The sequence below is a fragment of the Andrographis paniculata genome, unplaced genomic scaffold (genome assembly GCF_009805555.1).
Source record: "Andrographis paniculata isolate CXL003 unplaced genomic scaffold, ASM980555v1 Contig74END, whole genome shotgun sequence".
In the NCBI taxonomy this organism is placed as follows: Eukaryota; Viridiplantae; Streptophyta; class Magnoliopsida; order Lamiales; family Acanthaceae; genus Andrographis; species Andrographis paniculata.
Genome location: NW_026137611.1, coordinates 2011841 through 2032264, shown reverse-complemented (window position 1 = coordinate 2032264; position 20424 = coordinate 2011841). Strand labels below are relative to the sequence as shown.

General features: G+C 27.1%; 1 protein-coding gene across 1 annotated transcript; it reads left to right on the top strand.

Moving 5' to 3' along the window:
* Nucleotides 1–17286: 17286 nt before the first annotated feature.
* Nucleotides 17287–19508, top strand: LOC127266061 (protein LIGHT-DEPENDENT SHORT HYPOCOTYLS 10-like). Its single transcript, XM_051296152.1, has one exon. The coding sequence runs from the start codon at nt 17467–17469 to the stop codon at nt 18079–18081; it is 615 nt and encodes a 204-aa protein (XP_051152109.1). The 5' UTR covers nt 17287–17466; the 3' UTR covers nt 18082–19508.
* Nucleotides 19509–20424: the final 916 nt, after the last annotated feature.

Below are 20424 nucleotides of genomic sequence, written 5' to 3'. Positions count from 1 at the left end.
TACAATAAATTTAATGATATTTATTATAAATAAATATTAAAAATAATAATTAAATAAATAAATAATACTTTAAAACCGAACTGATATAATATATAATATTTTAATAATACAATATTTAATACTTCCTTAATAGTTGATACACTTTTCATGCTATCCCAATTGACACATAAATTTATTTATTTTAAATATATTAACGTATATAAAAATTAATTTAATTAAATTTTTAATATTTTATGTGATTAACTTAAAACTCCTTATTTCTATTATCTCTTCAATATATAAATATTTTTATTTATATTTAAAATTTTCTATTTTTTTTATCAAATTAGTTTATATTAATCGTAAATAATAATACTTTTTATTTATTTATTTGTATTATATAAAATTTTATTATTTATAAAATAATATTCATATTGTATACATCATCTGTACCATCCTAAAATATTATTTGGAGTTTTTTCAATATATTAGATAATAATACTTCTTTTGTCCCATTTCAAATGTGTCATTTATTATTTTTTTTAATACTTGATTAAAAAATAGTACTCTCCATTCCTTGTCTTGTTTTTTTTTTTTTTTTTTTGTCTGTCTGTCTCAAAATAATTGTCTTGTTTTTTTATTTAGTAATCGCGGTCTTCACTTTATAGCAAAATTATTTTTACTTTTCCAAACTACAAATAATTATTACTCTAACTTACTTTTTAAAATCCATAAAAAAATAAGGGCATTTTAGTTTTTTACATTTTACTTTATACAAACTTTTAATTAAATACTAGTATTATTACTTAATTCCTGTGTCAATACCCAACAAGACGTTTCTAACATTTTATTAGTTAGTGAAAATGTATAAGATGATTTAATATTTTTGTCTTTGTAAAGTATAAATAAAGCAGTACTCCCTCCGTACACTTATAACGTATACATTTTTGTCTTTGTAAAGTACACATATAGTAATACTCCCTCCGTACACTTGTAAGAGTATTTGTGGAAAAAAAAAAAGGTATTTAATGAAATATTTATTTTGTAATTGGACGTCCCAAAATAAAAATATGTATATTTTCTAGCTGGACGGAGGGAGTAATATTTTTGTAATGGTGTAAAAGTAAGAGGTTGTTTGGTTTATGGACTTTTTTTTACGGGATTGAGATTTCACAATAGAATTTATATGCGATGAGATTTATTATATTTAGAATTTGAAATTCTATCATATATTTGGTTGGTAAGATTATGTGGAATTTATATTTCTCAAATTTGATTTATTTTTCATATTAGTGGAAGAATTTGGATTTTTTATATTCTAATTGACATAATTATCCTCGTATGAATTTGATAAATTAAACTTCAATTTATTATTAATATAAATTAATAATGTATCAATAATATATAGGGATAGATGACAATAAGTCCAGCTAAACACGAGACCCGACTCAAACCTGACCTATTTATTTGAAATTTGGTCCAATTGTAGAGTATTGAGTTTGGGTATGGGTTCGGATCATGTTTGGGGTATTCTAATCGGATCCGAATCGGGTCTAGGGTCTAAAGGCGAACCCGGACTCCATTTATAATAATAACAAGTGAAAAATTCGTGCGATGCACGATCTTTTTATATTATTTTTTATTAATCGAATATTTTTATATATATTTTTTTGTCATTGTTAAATTTTTATTAAAAGAATATATTCAGAATTTTCTCTTAAAGGTTAAAAATTAGAATTTATGTAATCAATAGTGACGTAATTAATATATATAATAACGAATTTATTTTTTGAATTCTAATTTAAACTAACTATTTAATTTTAAAATGAATGGACGTATATATTTCATATAAGTAATCATACACTAATATCAAAAGATTTTTAATTTTTACCTAAATTACAAATATAGTATTACACATAATTATTTTACAAGAGCAAAAATATGAAAATCTCTTAACATTCCTACTCACTACTAAAATACTATTTCCAACTGTCTCAATTCAAAGTACTATTTTATCAATTTTATTTGTCTCACTCAAAAATATTTATTTTTTATTATAGTCAAGACACTTTATATATAAATATTAAAATACTCTTGTGGGTTGTTTGGTTCAAGGATTTGATATGACTTGAGTGGATTTATAAATTGTACAGAATCTATGCATAGTTTAATTGATTTTATTTATTGATTTATATGGATTTTGATAGATTTGATTGGATTATTTATTAATTTCCCTGGACTTCATTAGACTTTATAAATTTGTAAATTAAATATTTTTTTATTGATTTATATAATTTTAAATATATGCAGTACACTTGTATGTATATAAAAAATTTCAAATATTTAACAAAAATATTAAAAGTACATTAGTTCTAAAAAAAAATATTTATTATTATTCTCACTTTTATTTTATTTTATTAATAATAATATTTTTAAATTTATATTTTTTGTGAAAGTATAATTTTGATCAGATTTATTATATTACATATATTCAGCGTAATTAATTTTTATTTTGTAACAATCTATTTAATTGTTATTATTATTATTTATATGAATTTTTAAACAAAAAAATATATTTATAAATAAAATCACATTAAAATTACAATTTTTATTAATTAAAATTAAAAATAAAATAATTAAAAAGGAATAAACATAAACTAACATTGTCAAATATAATCGGTAATTTTTGAACTGTCGAAACTGAAATCAAAATAAGAAAATATAAATTAAATTATGGAAAATTTAATTTTGATTTGACATTTTCAAACATTAAAACTGATAATTTTAATTCGAACTATCCAAGCAAATTTATTTGTTATCTTATATATATATATATATAATTTTGAATATTGTTTCAAATATATGAAAAGTTAAAATATTTGTAATTTTATATTAAACATTTAAATTTTCTTATCTTAATATTATTATAATAAAATAATAAATAGTTATTAATATAATAAATAAAATTATATGTATTTTTTTATTAATTTTGAGAATCAATTGAAATTTCACATGAGATTCTATAGAGTGTAATTTGTTAATAATTTTATTAAAAAATCCAACAAAATCCATGGATTTTTAAAATTCATGGATTGTTGAATACACCAAAATTTTAAAAAGACTTTTTAAAATCTGAATTGAATACACCCAAATTTTAAAAGACTTTTAAAAGTGTGGATTGAATACACCAAAATTTTAAAAGACTTTTTAAAATTTAGATTGAATACACCCAGATTTTGAGAGTCCAATGAAATCCAATAAAATCCATATTGAATGCACCCTCTTAAAATGCTGAGATTTATAAAAATGGTCCAAAATCCTACGGACGAGGGATTTTTAAGTAATGGGTTACCCAGTTACTTTTAAATTCCAACTTCGGGTGTGTTTGTTTGAATGATTTGAATTTTGGATTGAGATTTGAATAGTTAAAATTTTAAATGTGAATAGTTGTATGATGTGATATAAACATGTGTTATGTGATGTTTTGCATGTGAAATTGAATTTTAGTATAATATAAAAAAATAAAAAATAAGTGTTTGATTTAATATTTTAGATAAAAAAAATTTAATGAATAGTAAAATTTGAGAAAAATCTCCAAACAAACACACCCATAGATTTTAACTTTTACTTTTATATCATCCTATTAAAGAAATAATATTATATATTATAAATATATTTATATAAAATAAAAATTAAATAATTTTTATTTGAATTATATATACAAATAAATTTATATTAGTTTTTACAGATAAAATTATTATTTATTATTAATTTCATTTGAATTATAAAATTATATAGATGGTAATGGGTCGGGTTGAGTCGGAATTGAGATTCGATCCGAATATATGTTGTTAGATTCGAGACCCAAATTGAACGTGATTACTTATATGATTATATACGTTTAAGTGAGACAAATAAGAATGATAAAAAATATTTTAAGTTAAGACAAAGAGAGTATATATTATTGAGATATAATATTTAAATAATTTAAGCATATAATATTCCAAATTTTTTTAATCAAATACATTAATTCTTATTTTAAAAGAATCAAGATTATGACTCACAAAATAATAAAATAATATCATAATAATCTATTATAATTGAATTACTCATATCTATTACTTCAATTATTGTATCAATAATCAAATACATTAACGGTTTCGAAATGAAAAAAGTATTAATTTTAATTTTATGTTTAATTTATAACTTACATAATAATAGTATCAAATATAAGTGATAAATTAAAAATGCTAAATATAAAAAAATGTCCAAAATGTAACAATAAATAAATAAAAAATCCCTCAAAATTTGGAGCGATAAATGGAGTACGTTGGAGCATATTGTTGGATTAAAAATCCAATTGTAGGTTAAATGTAACTATTTGGGTTATCAGTCAGATGAAGCCTATATTAAGTGATCTATAAATTTATTGGGTTTAAATGTATTTAGTAAGTGCGGGCCTCCAATGTGCAGAAACCCGGTAAATTATTAATTGGGTGATGAGGCCAATTAATAATAAGGGATATAAATAGGGTTGTGATCCCAAGTCTAGACGCAACATCCATTACGTTCCATATCTCATCGTGGGAGTAACAGCAGAAGTCCTACCTGTATTCTTAAGAGGGGTTGCGCCATAGGCTTGAAGAACACAAAACCCTCCATTGTTTGCAGATCCGAATTCGACTATACTAATGGAATAAAGTTAGATTTATTTTGCTTTATTTTTATCTAAATTATGACAACACGGTAGATCCTGGGCTTAGGGTTAAATTCCTGGTAAATTTCAACAATTGGTATCAAAGCCATTTCGTGTTGAATTATTGAGATATTCTATTAGATCACTTGGCATTTAATCGGAACTAAATTTTGGGTCATCATTGTCGTAACTTTCGGACCGCCGTTGCAAAGGATATACATACCCATATCTGAGGAATCATGATTGGAACTAGTAAATTATTATTTGGTTGATTTCTCTTGGTTTCTATGCGGATGCTGAGTAATCATGTGATTCCTCATTTATGCATACATTCTTCATATGATATTTATTGTTTTGGTGTTTTATGCTGGCTGTCAAGAATAAGTTAGGTTCAAGTTTATTACTGACGATTGATCATAAAACAACACATTTGTATCTTGATATTCGTGCCTATGCATTCAAATGTAGTTGAACAATGACGTGTGATTTTCTTCTGTGAAAATACATGACTTTCTACTCGAATAGGTCATTAATTTTAAATGCATAAGTCGGTTGAAATTTAATCTAATATTTCTATATGGATGCACTGTGTGCATCTCTATGGCTATCATGATAGGACATTTGGTATTATTAATTGATATATTAGATATCTAAATCTATTATTTAATGTCTAATCAAGTAAATTTGCATCTTTAATTTTGGGTTATCGCATTGACTGATCGGCCGCTGTATTTATATTTGTATTTGCCGATGATATATGTATCTATATAAATGAAATATGGATTGGTTGGAAGATGGGATTCAATTGAATGATTCGAATTCGCATTGTACTTGCAATTAGGTATATAACGGCGGTGCCGTTAGTTTATTTATTCAAATTCATTCTTTTATTGTTGCAGCTTGAAACTTTTGATAATTTCATTTTAATTATTGCATGAAAATCAAATTCAAGTATAGCATATGTGTATGCAATTATAAGTTTATATACATGCAATTGGAATAGCACATGCATATCCATCATCAGGACGATGGTTTATTTATTTATTTATTTTGGGGTACTTTATAGAATCAGATCGGATTTTATTCAATTAATTGGCAGCTAATCAGGCAATTTGGTACCAATAATTAATGCTATGATTGAAGTTGCAATTACGTGGATAATCAATGCAGACCATATTTATTTTTTATCGCTAATTTTTGTGATAATAGAATATTCATTGTGATTCATTGAATAATCCAATGAAATTTGGGATACAGTAGCATATATTTTCGACATTATTCATTTGTGCAAATTTGACTATAAATATTAATTATATTAAATTTATAGTCTCTTTGGGTGACAAATTTTGCCTATGTGATTCTGCTGCATTTAGTACTTTCTTGGACTACTTGATTATTTTAATAAGGCCATAAATTAATTGTTCTTGTTATAGTTTTAATATGTATTGGACATACATATATGATTTATTTAAGGCGAATTGAATTAGCAATAAATAATAGGTAAAATTGCTTATAACTCCCCTATGGTTTCGAAATTCAGCGTAAAATCTCCCTGTACTTTAAAAATTATATGGTACCCCCTTATACTTTAAAAAACGTTGCATGAAACCCCACCACCATGAAAATTTCCTCGTTTGATAAGAAGATGATTTCTTATCTATATGTTTTGCATGGCTGGGGCGGTTTTATGCAATATTTTTTAAAGTATAAGTGAGCGTCATGCAATTTTTTAAAGTAAATGGGGATTTATGTTGAGTTTCGAAACCACAATGTGGTTTTATGCAATATTTTTTAAAGTATAAGGGGACGTCATGCAATTTTTAAAGTAGAAGGGGAATTTACGCTGAGTTTTGAAACCACAAGGGAGTTATTGGCAATTTTGTCTAAATAATATAATATATTTTAGGCAAAATTGTCCATAACTCCCATGTGGTTTATAAACTCAGCGTAAATCTCCCTTCTACTTTAAAAATTGCATAACGCCGCCTTATACTTTAAAAAATATTGCATGAAACCACTCTGTGGTTTCGAAACTTAGCATAAATCCTCACTTTACTTTAAAAAATTGCATGACGTTCCCTTATACTTTCAAAAATATTGCATGAAACCCCCTCTGCCATGCAAAACATATAGATAGGAAATTATATTTTTATCACATGAGAAAAGTTTCATGGTGGTGGGGTTTCATGCAACGTTTTTTAAAGTATAAGGGGGTACCATGCAATTTTTAAAGTATACGGAGATTTTACGCTGAATTTTGAAACCACAGGGGAGTTATAAGCAATTTTACCTATATTTTATGAATTGGTTGAAACAGTTATGTTGCCAAAGCAACATCTGCTGTGTAAATCAGTTTATTTTGTGAATTAAAAAGTTGTGTTTGTGACTTATAAAGCTCCTGATTGATCCAAAGGCAACTCAGTCATTAAGTAGTTACATACATATTTAGTGACATTGAATGTGGTGATGATAATTTTGATTGTTTGTGTGTGGATAATAGATCTGTCCAAAGATGGAGTGTTGTTTGACACACTACTTTATTGTCTACATTTAATTGTCAAAATAAGTTTATCACTGGCGAGTCAGTAATTTGTCCAACGACATTTGCTGATGTTGCTCGATAACTTGTGATATAATTGCTACTTTATTTTATAAATTCACATACGAAACATTCAGTAGCTTATAGACACGTGCATTCAGTTGCTAATAAGCATTCTTTATTTTCTATGGAATCAGACCCGTATATATTGAACATGATTCTGATTATAATTTAGTTTAAGAAAATTATAAATTCATTAATAATGCATGCTGCGTTTTGACGGTGAAGATCAAGTATTTGACGTTGCCAAAGTAACCTCTTTTATATAAGATTTTTTCTTGATAACGTAAGTGTTTATGTGTATTTTAATTCATGTGATTATTCTTCGGCCCAAAGGCAGTTGATAATTGACAGAATGAAATATACATCTGCGATAATATGTATGAGATGGTTATATGGATTTAACTTATGTGAATAGTAAATTAGTCCAAAGATTGGTTGTTGTTTGATATTACCTTATTATCCGTATATGATTATTGCAACAAGATGACTGCTAGCAATCAATGTTATTGATCCAAAGATTGATCATTGATGTTGCACTTAGTGTCTTGGGATAAGAATGCATTATTATTGAGCTTCATTATGATTCATTTGGTTGCATGAATCTTGACTTGGCATTAAGAGTAGACCAATTCACTCATACGGCGAGAAACACTGCATATGAAAAACAGTTATTTGAGCAGTGGGATAGTTCCAACGCCTAAGTCTGATTATCATTAGTAAAAACACTCCATAAATTTTAGGAGTTCTATGTATGATGATGTGGATTCCTTGTCGCAATTAAGAAACGTTTTACCAAAAGCGATAAGGCGGAAAATGAGTATTCTTCTCAAAAGTCTCATTACCATGAAATACAACGACAAAGGAAATATAAAGGAGTACATCCTGAACATGTGTAATATTGCTACTAAATTGAGGGCATTAAGTTAGACATTTCAGAGGACATGTTTGTCCTATTAGTCTTGCTCTTGAAATTAATTTAATTTCAGTTCATAGACACACCTGGGGGGATTTTGGTGCAACAATTCACATCAGTTTGTCTATGCAATATTATTTTATTGTCGAAATCAATTGATGTTGAAAGATACATCTATATGGGTGACGACAGGAAAGTTCAAATTGAAGTCATTGACAATTTTAGATTATTACTGAGTATTGGTTACTAATTGAATTTGGATGGGACATTTTTTATGGTACCATATTCAGTCAAAATTTAATTTAGATCTCTATTTTGAACAAATTCAGTTATTATTGTTCATTCGGATATAAAGTTTTGTTTCTTCCAGAATTCAAAATTCGTTAGAACTAGTACCTTATTTGATAATAATAATCAGTTGCTTAATTGTATGACTTTATATTATGAATTAGTTATTGAACATATTCATGTAGCTTTCATGATTGCGGATCCGATTAATTAGTAAAGGGCTTTCACATAAGTTCTATAGTGAGCATATTGCTCGTTTGAAAAGTGGAACCATATTTCGATACTTCGGTTTAGTGGGAACTAATTAGTAATGTTCAAATACACTAAGGTTACTTTATTTTGTACTGCAGTATTCAGTATGCACTGTTCAGTATTCAATTTTAATTCAGTATTCAGTTGTTCTGAATTAAAGTTAAGGTGGATCAGTTGGAAATAGGCATGTTAAGATCACATTACATGAAGTTTCCATGCTGTGCATCCGCACTTGATCGAATCTTAGGTTATATTAGTGTTGTGACCACTGATCGGTCCCATTGCGATAAATGCAGTGACGGCCGCTTTGATCCGCATTGATGTGATTTATAGATGAGATTAGTAATATACATTAAAGAATCTGATAGCAAATTTTTTCATGGGCTTATTAGGTTATTCAGTGTACATTTACCCAAGTGGGAGATTGTTGGATTAAAAATCCAATTGTGGGTTAAATGTAACTATTTGGGCTATCAGTCAGATTAAGCCTATATTAACTGATCTATAAATTTATTGGGCTTAAATGTATTTAGTAAGTGCGGGCCTCCAATGTGCAGAAACTCGGTAAATTATTAATTGGGTGATGAGGTCAATTAATAATAAGGGATATAAATAGGGTTGTGATCCCAGGTCTAGCCGCAACATCCATTACGTTCCATATCTCATCGTGGGAGTAACGGCAGAAACCCTAGCGGTTTTCTCATGAGGGGTTGCGCCATAGGCTTGAAGAACACAAAACCCTCCATTGTTTGCAGATCCGAATTCGACTATACTAATGGAATAAGGTTAGATTTATTTTGCTTTATTTTTATCTCAATTATGACAACACAGTAGATCCTGGGCTTAGGGTTAAATTCCTGGTAAGTTCCAACACATATTCCTCCAAAAGATACTAATTATTTATCTCTTCGTCCCAAAACTATATTTTGGCATGATATTTTAAAAATATTGATATTATATTGGTTGTGGGTAAAAAATACGGGTAAAAGTTTTTTTTGTCCTTATAAGTGTATTAGTGTAAAAAGTAGTGACAATTATGTAATAATAATGAAAAAATAATTGTAGTTTTATAGCGATATGATTATTTATGAAAATGAGACTATTGTTTTGGGACGAAAAAAAAATAGTAAACAATACTATTGTATTGGAATAGAGGGAGTTTGAATGGTTTTGCTTTGAAATTAAGTTTTTCTTTTTTATAATTTAATTTAAAAATTATTTTATCATAATATTTTATAAGAGAAATAATACTCCATTTGTCATATTTTTTTTATTTGGGACGTACAACAATTATTTTTATATATATATTTTTTTAAACACAAATTTTACTTTTATACTCTTTATTCATTTACTACACACTACGCCCGCTTCTAAGAGTCACATTTACCTTTTGCGTCATTGTATTTAACATTAAGAAAATCTTTTATATTTGTATAATTATACAAATGTCCTTCATTAGTATTATAAGATACTAATGGAAGTACCTTTGCAATTTTTTCTTAATTTATACTACATTTTGATATAATAATTAATATTAAGAAATCAATACCAAAAAAGTAAAAAAAAGACCCTTAGAGCCGGACGAATGTAATATTTTAAATCTACCTTACCCTAAAATAGTAAAATTGTCCATTCATAACCAAAAAGCAACTGCCTAAAATATCCTAAAGATATAATTTAGGATAATAAAAGACAGAAAAAGTATATTTTTATCTATAAAAATACGATTGATTATTTAATAATATTTGAAATAAAAAAATATATATACAATATGTAATTTTTTTATGACAGAGAAAATGTAACTTATTATATGTGATTCAACAATATTATTATTATTATTTTTTAATTTTAGTATACATCATGAAATTGTTTACCAAACAATTTTTTGATAACACGAATCTTGATAATTATTTCCAAAAAATATACACCATTCGTCCCACATAATTTGTCCCTATTTTTTATTTTTGTTCGTCCCACATAACTTGTCATTTCTATTTTTGGAAATATAATTATGCACTTTAATCGCATTTTAAATTTTAAATTTTCTTAATTTTAATTAAACAATTTACTTATCTTAATCTTAATCTATAATTATTTTTACTAATACATTTTTTAATTACTTACTAATTATACTTTACCTAAATTCTAGTGTCAACCGTAATACACTCATATTACATGGGACAGAGAGAGTAGCATATACACGTTTTAACATAGTATATAAACATATACATTATCTATTCACAAATAGTTAAGAATTTAATAAAAAAATATTATTTTTATTTATTATCGAAATAATTTTTTATATCTAATATAAAAAAATATTCATTCAAAATATATAGTGAAAATATTGTATTTTAAATTTATGTCTATTATCAAAATAATTTCTCTCACATACATTACCATAACATTCAACCAAAGAAAACTACGTTAAACATACAATATATATACATCTCCTTGACACAATGTTGATAAAATTATATTAGCACAATATTCATATCGATACTTTATGTATAAAATGAGTATGTTTTTAGTGAAATGATAAAATTACACCGTGAATATTTTATTTAAAAAAGGTAAAAAAAAAAAAAAAAAAAAAAACCAACACAAAACTTATAGGTTTTATTACTTTTTTAAAAAAGAAAATAAGCCGAGCGGGAGATTTAGGCGGGAATCCTAACCAGTATATATCACTCGATAAGCAATGTCCATATATATATATATATATAAAACGAGCAACTAAATCGGTTGGACTGCGACGACAAAAGACTCTACTAACAACTATACCTAATTATATGTTTTCATTGGGTTGCTTTGGATGAATGAGAATTTTGTCCAATTCCGAAACAATAATGGATTTACGATTCTTTAGCATTTAGCATTTTGCAGATCGGAGCCCTAAACAACTTTTGATGGCCGGAAAACATCACAATTAGTTGGCTTGTAGTTAAGTTTGGTTCCTTAGGTCATTTTGGATGAACCATACAAATTTTAATTGTCCAATTTATATAAGTTAACCTACAATCAAAATCTGATTTGTTTTTATTGCACAGCTGAAAAGAAAAATAAAATTTCAACACTTATCCAAATGAAGTAGTTGGAAACTTAAGAAAAACTACATTCCACAAGGAAATATAACTGTGGGGCAAAAATGGGCACACTTGGAAACCCTAACTGAGAATGAATTCAATCAAAAAATAGAAATTTCAACAAAGTTGGGATACATTATTTTATTTTATATATATATATATATATACAGATATTAATAATTAATAAAACACAAAACTGTTTTCAAACGTATTTATTTATTTATTTTTCATTTTTCATTTTATTTTTATTTTTGTTGCAATTTAAAGAATTATATATTTATTGATTGTCTAATCAGTGAAGCATTATGTTGATTAAGCCTTTTTAACAAATCTCTACCTGATTTTGGTATTGGTGATTTTTGATGGGAGACTTTTTATTTTTTTCCCTAAAAGTCATGCTCCATTAGGGCCACACTCTAATTTAATTATTTTTTTCCTTAATATTTTCATTAGTTATTAATCTTTTGATATTATTAAGTAAAAGCCAAGATGGAATTTGTTCGATTATGATGAAAAACAAAAAAATAAAATAAAATATCAATTTGTTGTTAGACATAATTATAATAATCCCATTTTAAATTTACTTGTTGTTTTATTTTTGAATGAGTATAAGTAGGAAAGTACTTAAATAAATTGTAGGTTCAAAATTTTACATGCATGATTGATCTTAGATTATCAAGTGTAGTGTCTTCTACATGATGAACTATACTCTATAGTTGATATTCGAGTTGAGTTGAATAAATTTTGAATTCGAACTTGATTTGATGGGTTTTTATTTTTATTTTTTAATTTTTAATTAAGTTAAGTTTCAAATGTCATATGTTAGTAATAAAGATATAAAAGTATCATTTAATTGAGCTTTATATATTGTGTCGATTTAGTTGGCTCATTAGTAACGAGCATTTTGGACTAGTACGATGTCGGAGAGGAAGATATGAGTCTTCGATGTCGATAATGTGTTCTAGAAATGCTCTTAGGGTTTGTTCGTTTGAAGAATTTAACAAAATTTTATTATTCATCCAAAATTTTCTTCCAAAAAATATCAAATCAAACACTTATTTTTCAATTTTTATATATACTAAAAATTAATTTTACATTCAAAACATCACATCAACACCTATTTATATCACATCGTACAACTATTCAAATTCAAATTTTTTACTATTCAAATCCCAATTCAAAATCCAAACTCCAGACAAACAAACCCTTAATATAAAGTTATTGAGTAGTGACATATATGATTGTGCGACAATGATAATCACATTGTTGCAATTGACATGAGGTTATTAATTGTGTTGATAAACTCAAACCAATATTCAAAATTACTATTTACAATATTTCATATGCCACTGGAACATTCGTGTTTAGTTTGAATTTCAAACTCAAATTAATATTCTTTATGTTCCGGCGGCGGTAGATATACATTTTCTTTCTGTGATGAATTTAAAAAATTGATAATACTTTAATTGCACTAAGTAGTAAAAAATATATAATAATTTTGGCCTTAACTTTAATAAAAAGGTAACAATATAATAGTAAATATGTAAAAAAGAAATTGTATTGAACAATAGAGTTCTCAAGAAAGAAATGCATATTTAGTTACCGGACAAACGAAAATGACAAAATATATATGTATTGGCTAGGAGGAAATATTATGTAGTTGTACAATTTTAATAAAAATATGATAATTTATTTTTACAATATATCACATTAGAATACTATATAAATCAAAATTCAAATTAATACTCAAATTTCAAATCAAAACCAAACAAATATTGTGTGCGCACTATTGTATTAGAACATCAAATTTCGTGTTGCTATATATTGAATTAATACGACAACGTGAAAGGTGTTTACTCATATATATATATATATATATATCGAATGTGATTTTATCATGTGATATTACTATAATATGGTTTTGTAAATTGTATTAGCTTAGGGTTTTAGTCATGTAAACTTATTAAAAATGCATCGATTTGGCAACACGGTTGATTATATATTGCAATTTCATATTCATACATAATAATAACTTTGGCTATTCAGTATGTATAGTTTTCAATAAGAACGACTTGTAACAAACTTAAAGCAATTTGATTTAATTCAATTAGTATATATATTATTTTTCTTAGAAAATATGATATAAAAATATTATTTAAATCGATATTGAAATAAAAAAAAAAAAAACTCAGCCTTAGCCTCAACCGCAACCTCAAACACAAACGCAAGCCAAACAAAATCTATTTTATTTTACCCAAATTTTTAACAATTTAATCTTTCATTTTTCCTTAAAAATATCATAGTTAAGGACTATTTTATTACAAATAATAAAACATTTATATAATTCAAGAAAGCAAACCCTTATCCTGTAAATTTAGAGTTTCTGTGGGTTTCCTTTTTTTTTTTTTTAAGATTTTTGTTATTAATTATTTGAAGCTGTTAAAATGTTATAAAGAATTGTGTTGTTATATGAGTTATTTTTTTTGTTTTTAAATATTAGGTTAAAGAAACTAATATATTTTTACTATATAATATAAGTTAAAGTTTTTTTTAAAAAAAAATTGAAAATTTTGTAGATTTTAAAAGAACAACCTCTCATTGTGTTTTTTGAGGTTTGAACTGGATTTGGATTTTGAGGTTTGTGATTTTTATTTAAATAATATTTTACGTAATATTATATAATTTTTAATTAATTAATTAATTAATTAATTTATTTTTTATGAGAAACATAAAAACCAAATAATAAAACTATACTTAAAATTAAAAGAATTAAATTACAATTATGAAAAAGCATAGGAATACATATTTGATAATAATAAAATTACACCTATCTATTGAGTCCCACTAATTAATTAACACATTTATTTATATATGCCACTCATTTCTAATTTCTTGAAGTCATGATTGATGTAACCATTTTTTTTGGTTTTATTATCATTTTAAAATTTGAAAATGAATAAAAGTGATTTTTTCTATACATATATTATTTTATTCAATCCACCCCCTCTAAAATTTAAATAAATTAATACAATTGATTCAAGTAACATCCAATTTCAAAATCAAAAAATTAATCTCACATACGTGTCGTCACAATATTTCAAGTTTATTTTTTTATTAATTAAAAAGGGTCAACCAAATCATAGTGGATTATATGAAAATAAATAAATTATTAATTAAAAACCCTAACTTTAATTCCTAGGAGTCAAATTATTAATTATTAATTAAATCTTAGACCATATATACTAAGTAGATTCCCTCTTTTTTACAGCCCCTTTTGTTACCCATTTAAGGGGCAAAAAATGGAATTTATCTATTTAATAAAATAATTAAAATTATTGTTGTACAAATTATTATTAAATAAATGAAGCTAGTCATCACTACTAGCAAGAATAATTTAGGGGGCATGAATAAATTATTACTTCCTTTTTTTTTTTTTTTTTTTTTTTTTCTTTCTCTACTATTTATTGCGGGTGTCAAAAGTAAACCTGACCCGAAAAATCGAACTCGTTCGACCTGAAATTTGGTTTGGGTTTGGGTATTTTCGGATTTGAAAAAAATCGGGTCGACTCGAACCCGAACGAAAAAAATTTGTGTTGTGTTCGGGTTGTGTTTTGGGTTGACCTGATAATATGAAATATAAAAATCATGCTAGGTTTTGGATTTCGTGTTTCGGGTTGACCTGAAATTTTTATTATTATTATTATTTTAATTTATAATATTTATATTATTTTATATTTAAAATAATATAAAAATTAAAATAAAATAATATTTTTTAGATCAATTTAATTTTTTTTAAAAAATTTTGGGTCTGTTTTGTATCGGGTTCGTATCGGGTTTGTTCGGGTTTCGGATAACCTGAAACTAATTCAGGTCAATCTGAACCCGACTTGAAAGAATTCGTGTCGTGTTCGGGTCTAGGGTTTCGGTCAAATTTCGAGTTCGAGTTGACAGTTTTTTTTTATTATCCCCGTAGCTCAACCCAACACGAACACGACTCAAACACACGAATTGACACCCTACTATTTATCATCAATATTTAGTATAATTAATTAAGTAATTAGTTAATTATTTAATGATTCTTAAAGCCCAAAACAAATCAAATCTTATGGGAGACAAGTTTTAGTATGTTTCACTTTAATCCCTAGTAATTAAAGTAGGAATTTTTATTATGTCTAATTGATTTATTTTCCATCATATATAATTCTTGGAAATTCCCAGAATTTATTTTATAAATATTTATGTTGCATGTAAATATATTTTGAAATTTTGAATTTATTTTTTTTAAAAAAAGTACAAAATTAAATAAAAATAATAAAATTTTATTCTCCCTTGTAAAATATCACTAAAGATCATCTTACACTATTATGCAAACAACAAATACAAATCAAATGTATCATAAGTTGCTAATGTAATATAAAAATGCATTCAATGTCATTAAAAAGCAAATAAATTGAAGAATAAAAAATTTATTTGTATTTTGTTTGTAAAATATTTATATTTTAAAATTTACTTGCAAAAGGTAAATGATTATATTAAGGTTGGATGAACTGAAATTAAAATCTCCATGCAAACGGTAAAATTTTGTACAATTGAGTTGTTTTTTTTTTTTTTTGATGACGTGGGAACCCGCAGCTGCTATCCGAAAGTGCGCACTGGGTAAACCCCCGGTCGAACCTAATACCCTGCAAATCAAGTCCGACGGGAAAGTCACACTAGGCGAACCATGTGTGACAAGTGACCTGAGGCGTCGGAGGTTTGAATTCACAAGTCCAACCCCCTACACCACTAGGTCATCCCTTACGCGAATGTACAATTGAGTTGTTTGTTCATAACGGATGTATTCTAAGTGTTTTTTTTTTTTTTTTTACAATCTTAAAAATACATTATTTTTTATTAAATAATCAATTGTAAATTATTATTCAAATAAAAATACATTTGAACCTAATCGGCCATTAAAATTTTTAATTTCATCTGCTTATAGTTATTCTAAAAATAACCTTACAGTTCGTTTAAATAAAAAATATTATAATTTTGAAGTTATAAAAAACTATAAATAATAGATTTTGAAAATATCATTCAATATTTATTAATATATAATGTCAATTTTTTAAAATATTATTAATATATAATGTCAATTTTTTTTAAATATAACTTACCTAGAAATTTAACCCCTAAAGTTTGTCTCATTTTCTTTTACCTCCACAATGATTGATTGCTTCTCAAAGATGCTATTGACCCACCCCACCCCACCCCACATACACATACATACATACATTTCTTTAGATAAAAATGTAGAGGGAGCATCACAATTAATTTATTATTACCATTAAAGGAAGAAAATAGTGTTTTTCAAGTAATTAAAATTGCAATAATAATAATAATAATAATAAAAGATATTAAAGCACTTTGTCCCTCATATTGGCCCATACATTGTCTCCTCCATTGCCCCCTTTGATTTGATAACTTCCCACTTGATTGAAAATCAATTTCCTCCATTTCCATTTCCATTCCCCCTTTCTCTCCAAATTTCATTTTCTTAAATCCATTCTTTTCACCTCAAAATATATCAAAAAAAATATATATATACATATAATTCATCAAAATCCCCAATACATATATATATATATATATATTCAAAATTTTGAAGAAGATGATGCCCAATGACCCCGCCGGCGGCGACGGCGGCGAGCCGTCGAATTCCACATCATCAAGACCAGCGCCGTCGGCCGATCACCCTCAGCCGGCGCCGGCACCGGCGCCGCCGCAGCTGAGCCGGTACGAGTCGCAGAAGCGGCGCGACTGGAACACGTTTGGACAGTACCTCCGGAACCAGCGGCCGGCGGTGGCGCTGTCGCAGTGCAACTACGGTCACGTGCTGGACTTCATGAGGTACCTGGACCAGTTCGGGAAGACCAAGGTCCATATCAATGGCTGCGTCTTCTTCGGGCAGCCCGAGCCCGCCGGGCCCTGCACCTGCCCGCTCCGCCAGGCCTGGGGCAGCCTCGACGCCCTCATCGGCCGCCTACGCGCCGCCTACGAGGAGAATGGCGGCGCGCCGGAGACCAACCCCTTCGCCAATGGCGCCATACGCGTCTATCTCAGGGAGGTCCGGGACCTGCAGGCCAAGGCCAGAGGGATTCCGTACAAGAAGAAGAAGAAGCGCCGGAAGCCCAACGATCCCACCGCCGCCGTCGCCGCCCCTAACCCATCTCCGGCCGCCGCAGCCTCCACCTCCGGCCTCCAGTCCTCCGCCGGAATGTCATGATCGATCAAATCGCTGTCTTCCAATGGTAATATATATATATATATAGTTGATTTTCTCAACTTTTACCTCTCTGCTTTAATTAATTCCATTAAATTCTTCGATTTTCCGAAACTCCATCGACGACGATCGACCATCGTAGCTAAAATCAAGCTCTTAAATTTAATTAATGTTTATCAAAATTGTATGATTTTTTCTTTCCAATTGTGCATTAATTTCTCATCCATCTTCTCAAGCTAAGAACCCTAATTTTCTGGCCATGGCAGAAACCCTAATCTGGAAAACACATATACTTATATATATATATATATATATTTGTTAGACATGAAATCTTGATCTTTGAATCAAATCAGAGACTGAAACACTTAGAAAAACACTCACTTTTTCTCCCCATTAAGAGAAGGAATAGGAACAAAGCTAAGAAACACATCAGGGATTTCAATTTCTTTTCTTTTCCTTTCTTTTCATTAATAATATTTATTTAATAAAAATATATTAGTATTTTAAATCATCTGTTATTGTTCACTTTTTTGTCTTTTGGGATTCTGCACGATCTTAATGCTAATCCAATTATAGGCCACAACACACAAATATATATATATTCATCATCTACAGGAAAACTATAAACTACTATTATACATGAAATTAAATAAAATAATTTATGTTCATATATATATTTCGATTGAATTGGAATCCATGGAATGAAATTTAATTAAACTAATATTTGAATATATATATATATATATAATTAGGATCGGACATTAGCATAGGATTGTCTTTTTCTTTCCAGAATTAACATGAGTTGTCCTTTTGTCTGTTGTCTATAAAAATGAGGAAGATGGGGTTTGTTGCTATATCATTTCTATGAAACAGTATTTAATTATGATATCAGGTCAGGTGTGTGTGTTGAGTAGCTTCGATCAATTCCTCCCTCTTCATTTTCTCAGACATGTCTTTTTCCTTTTACCATTTTTGTTCAATCATTTTCAATTTTTTTTCTTCAACATACGATTCCTTTTTCTCACACCCTTTTTTCCCATTTCTTTTATTTTTATTTTTATTTTCATATATATATATATATATATATATATTGGTTTGACAGATTATTGGGTTCGATGAATTAAGTGTAACTTAGTACTTAAATTATTGCGTACAACTTATTTATGTCGAGGATCATTTTATTTTATTTTTTTGGCCCGCAACTTGCATCTAGTTATTGCTCGTTTATTTAATGATTATTGTAGTAGGCGAGAAAGATAATAGCTGTTAATATATAGTGTGTCGCTTGTTTAAGACTTTTAGTTAGTTAAAGCGATTGATCGGGATTAGTTTTGTTCAAACATTAGAAACCCTAGCTCAATACGATTCGTAGTTGAAATAGTGCATTTCCATTCTTTTGTTAGATAATTCGGCTATGATGTCCGCATCAATTTATGAATCAATAATTTTGTTTTAGATGTCGGATATGCTTTTTACAATAATTGAATTTCTTTAACCTGCGTCATTTTTATTTTTCGTTTTATATGACCTACATATGTTCATGTACGTTTCTTTTCTTTCTTTTTCGCTCTTTCTATATAGACACGCTACACATAGCAATAGTTAGGTGCTAAATGATATAGGCAGATAGAACACGTAGTATAAATTAATAATACAAAATTTATGCTAATTTGATACAAAATGCAATATATATATATATATGAAGTGACCGTATATGACAATAGTTTTGCAATATATGCTACTACTATTAACTCTAACACAATAAATTTGTGTATACTACATACATGTAAATATAATTTGTTAGTATATGTTGTAGTAGTTGAAGTCATGTATTAATAATTCATATTTTATGTACTGATTATAACTTATTTAATAATTAACCTTAATCGACACACTAAGTATTCAGTTTTATATATATAATATCATTTATTTTCATGTTAAATTAGAGTTTAGCTTGGACCAATAACCAAAGGATTTCACTCCGCACTTGGATTTTATCTTCGTGTGTGCTTAGTATTTTGCTCGAAAAGTATTTAAGTTAGTCGATTTCAAACATATAACTTATTTTTTAGTGTAAGTGAGTCGCGGGTGTATATTACTTAAATTGACAAAGCTCTATGAACTTAATATAATTATCTAGGATATAATATCTTTATATATCAAATGTTTACACAAAAGAAATTAAATTGTATATTTGTTGTAACTATTGAAATGCTTGAATTAATTAAGCTTATATAGCTTCTCAATATCATTAATATTTTGAGTTTTGGTGTATTTTAGGTCAAATATATATATATATATATATTGATTCGATTAAATTATCAATGAGCACGTGATTATATATAA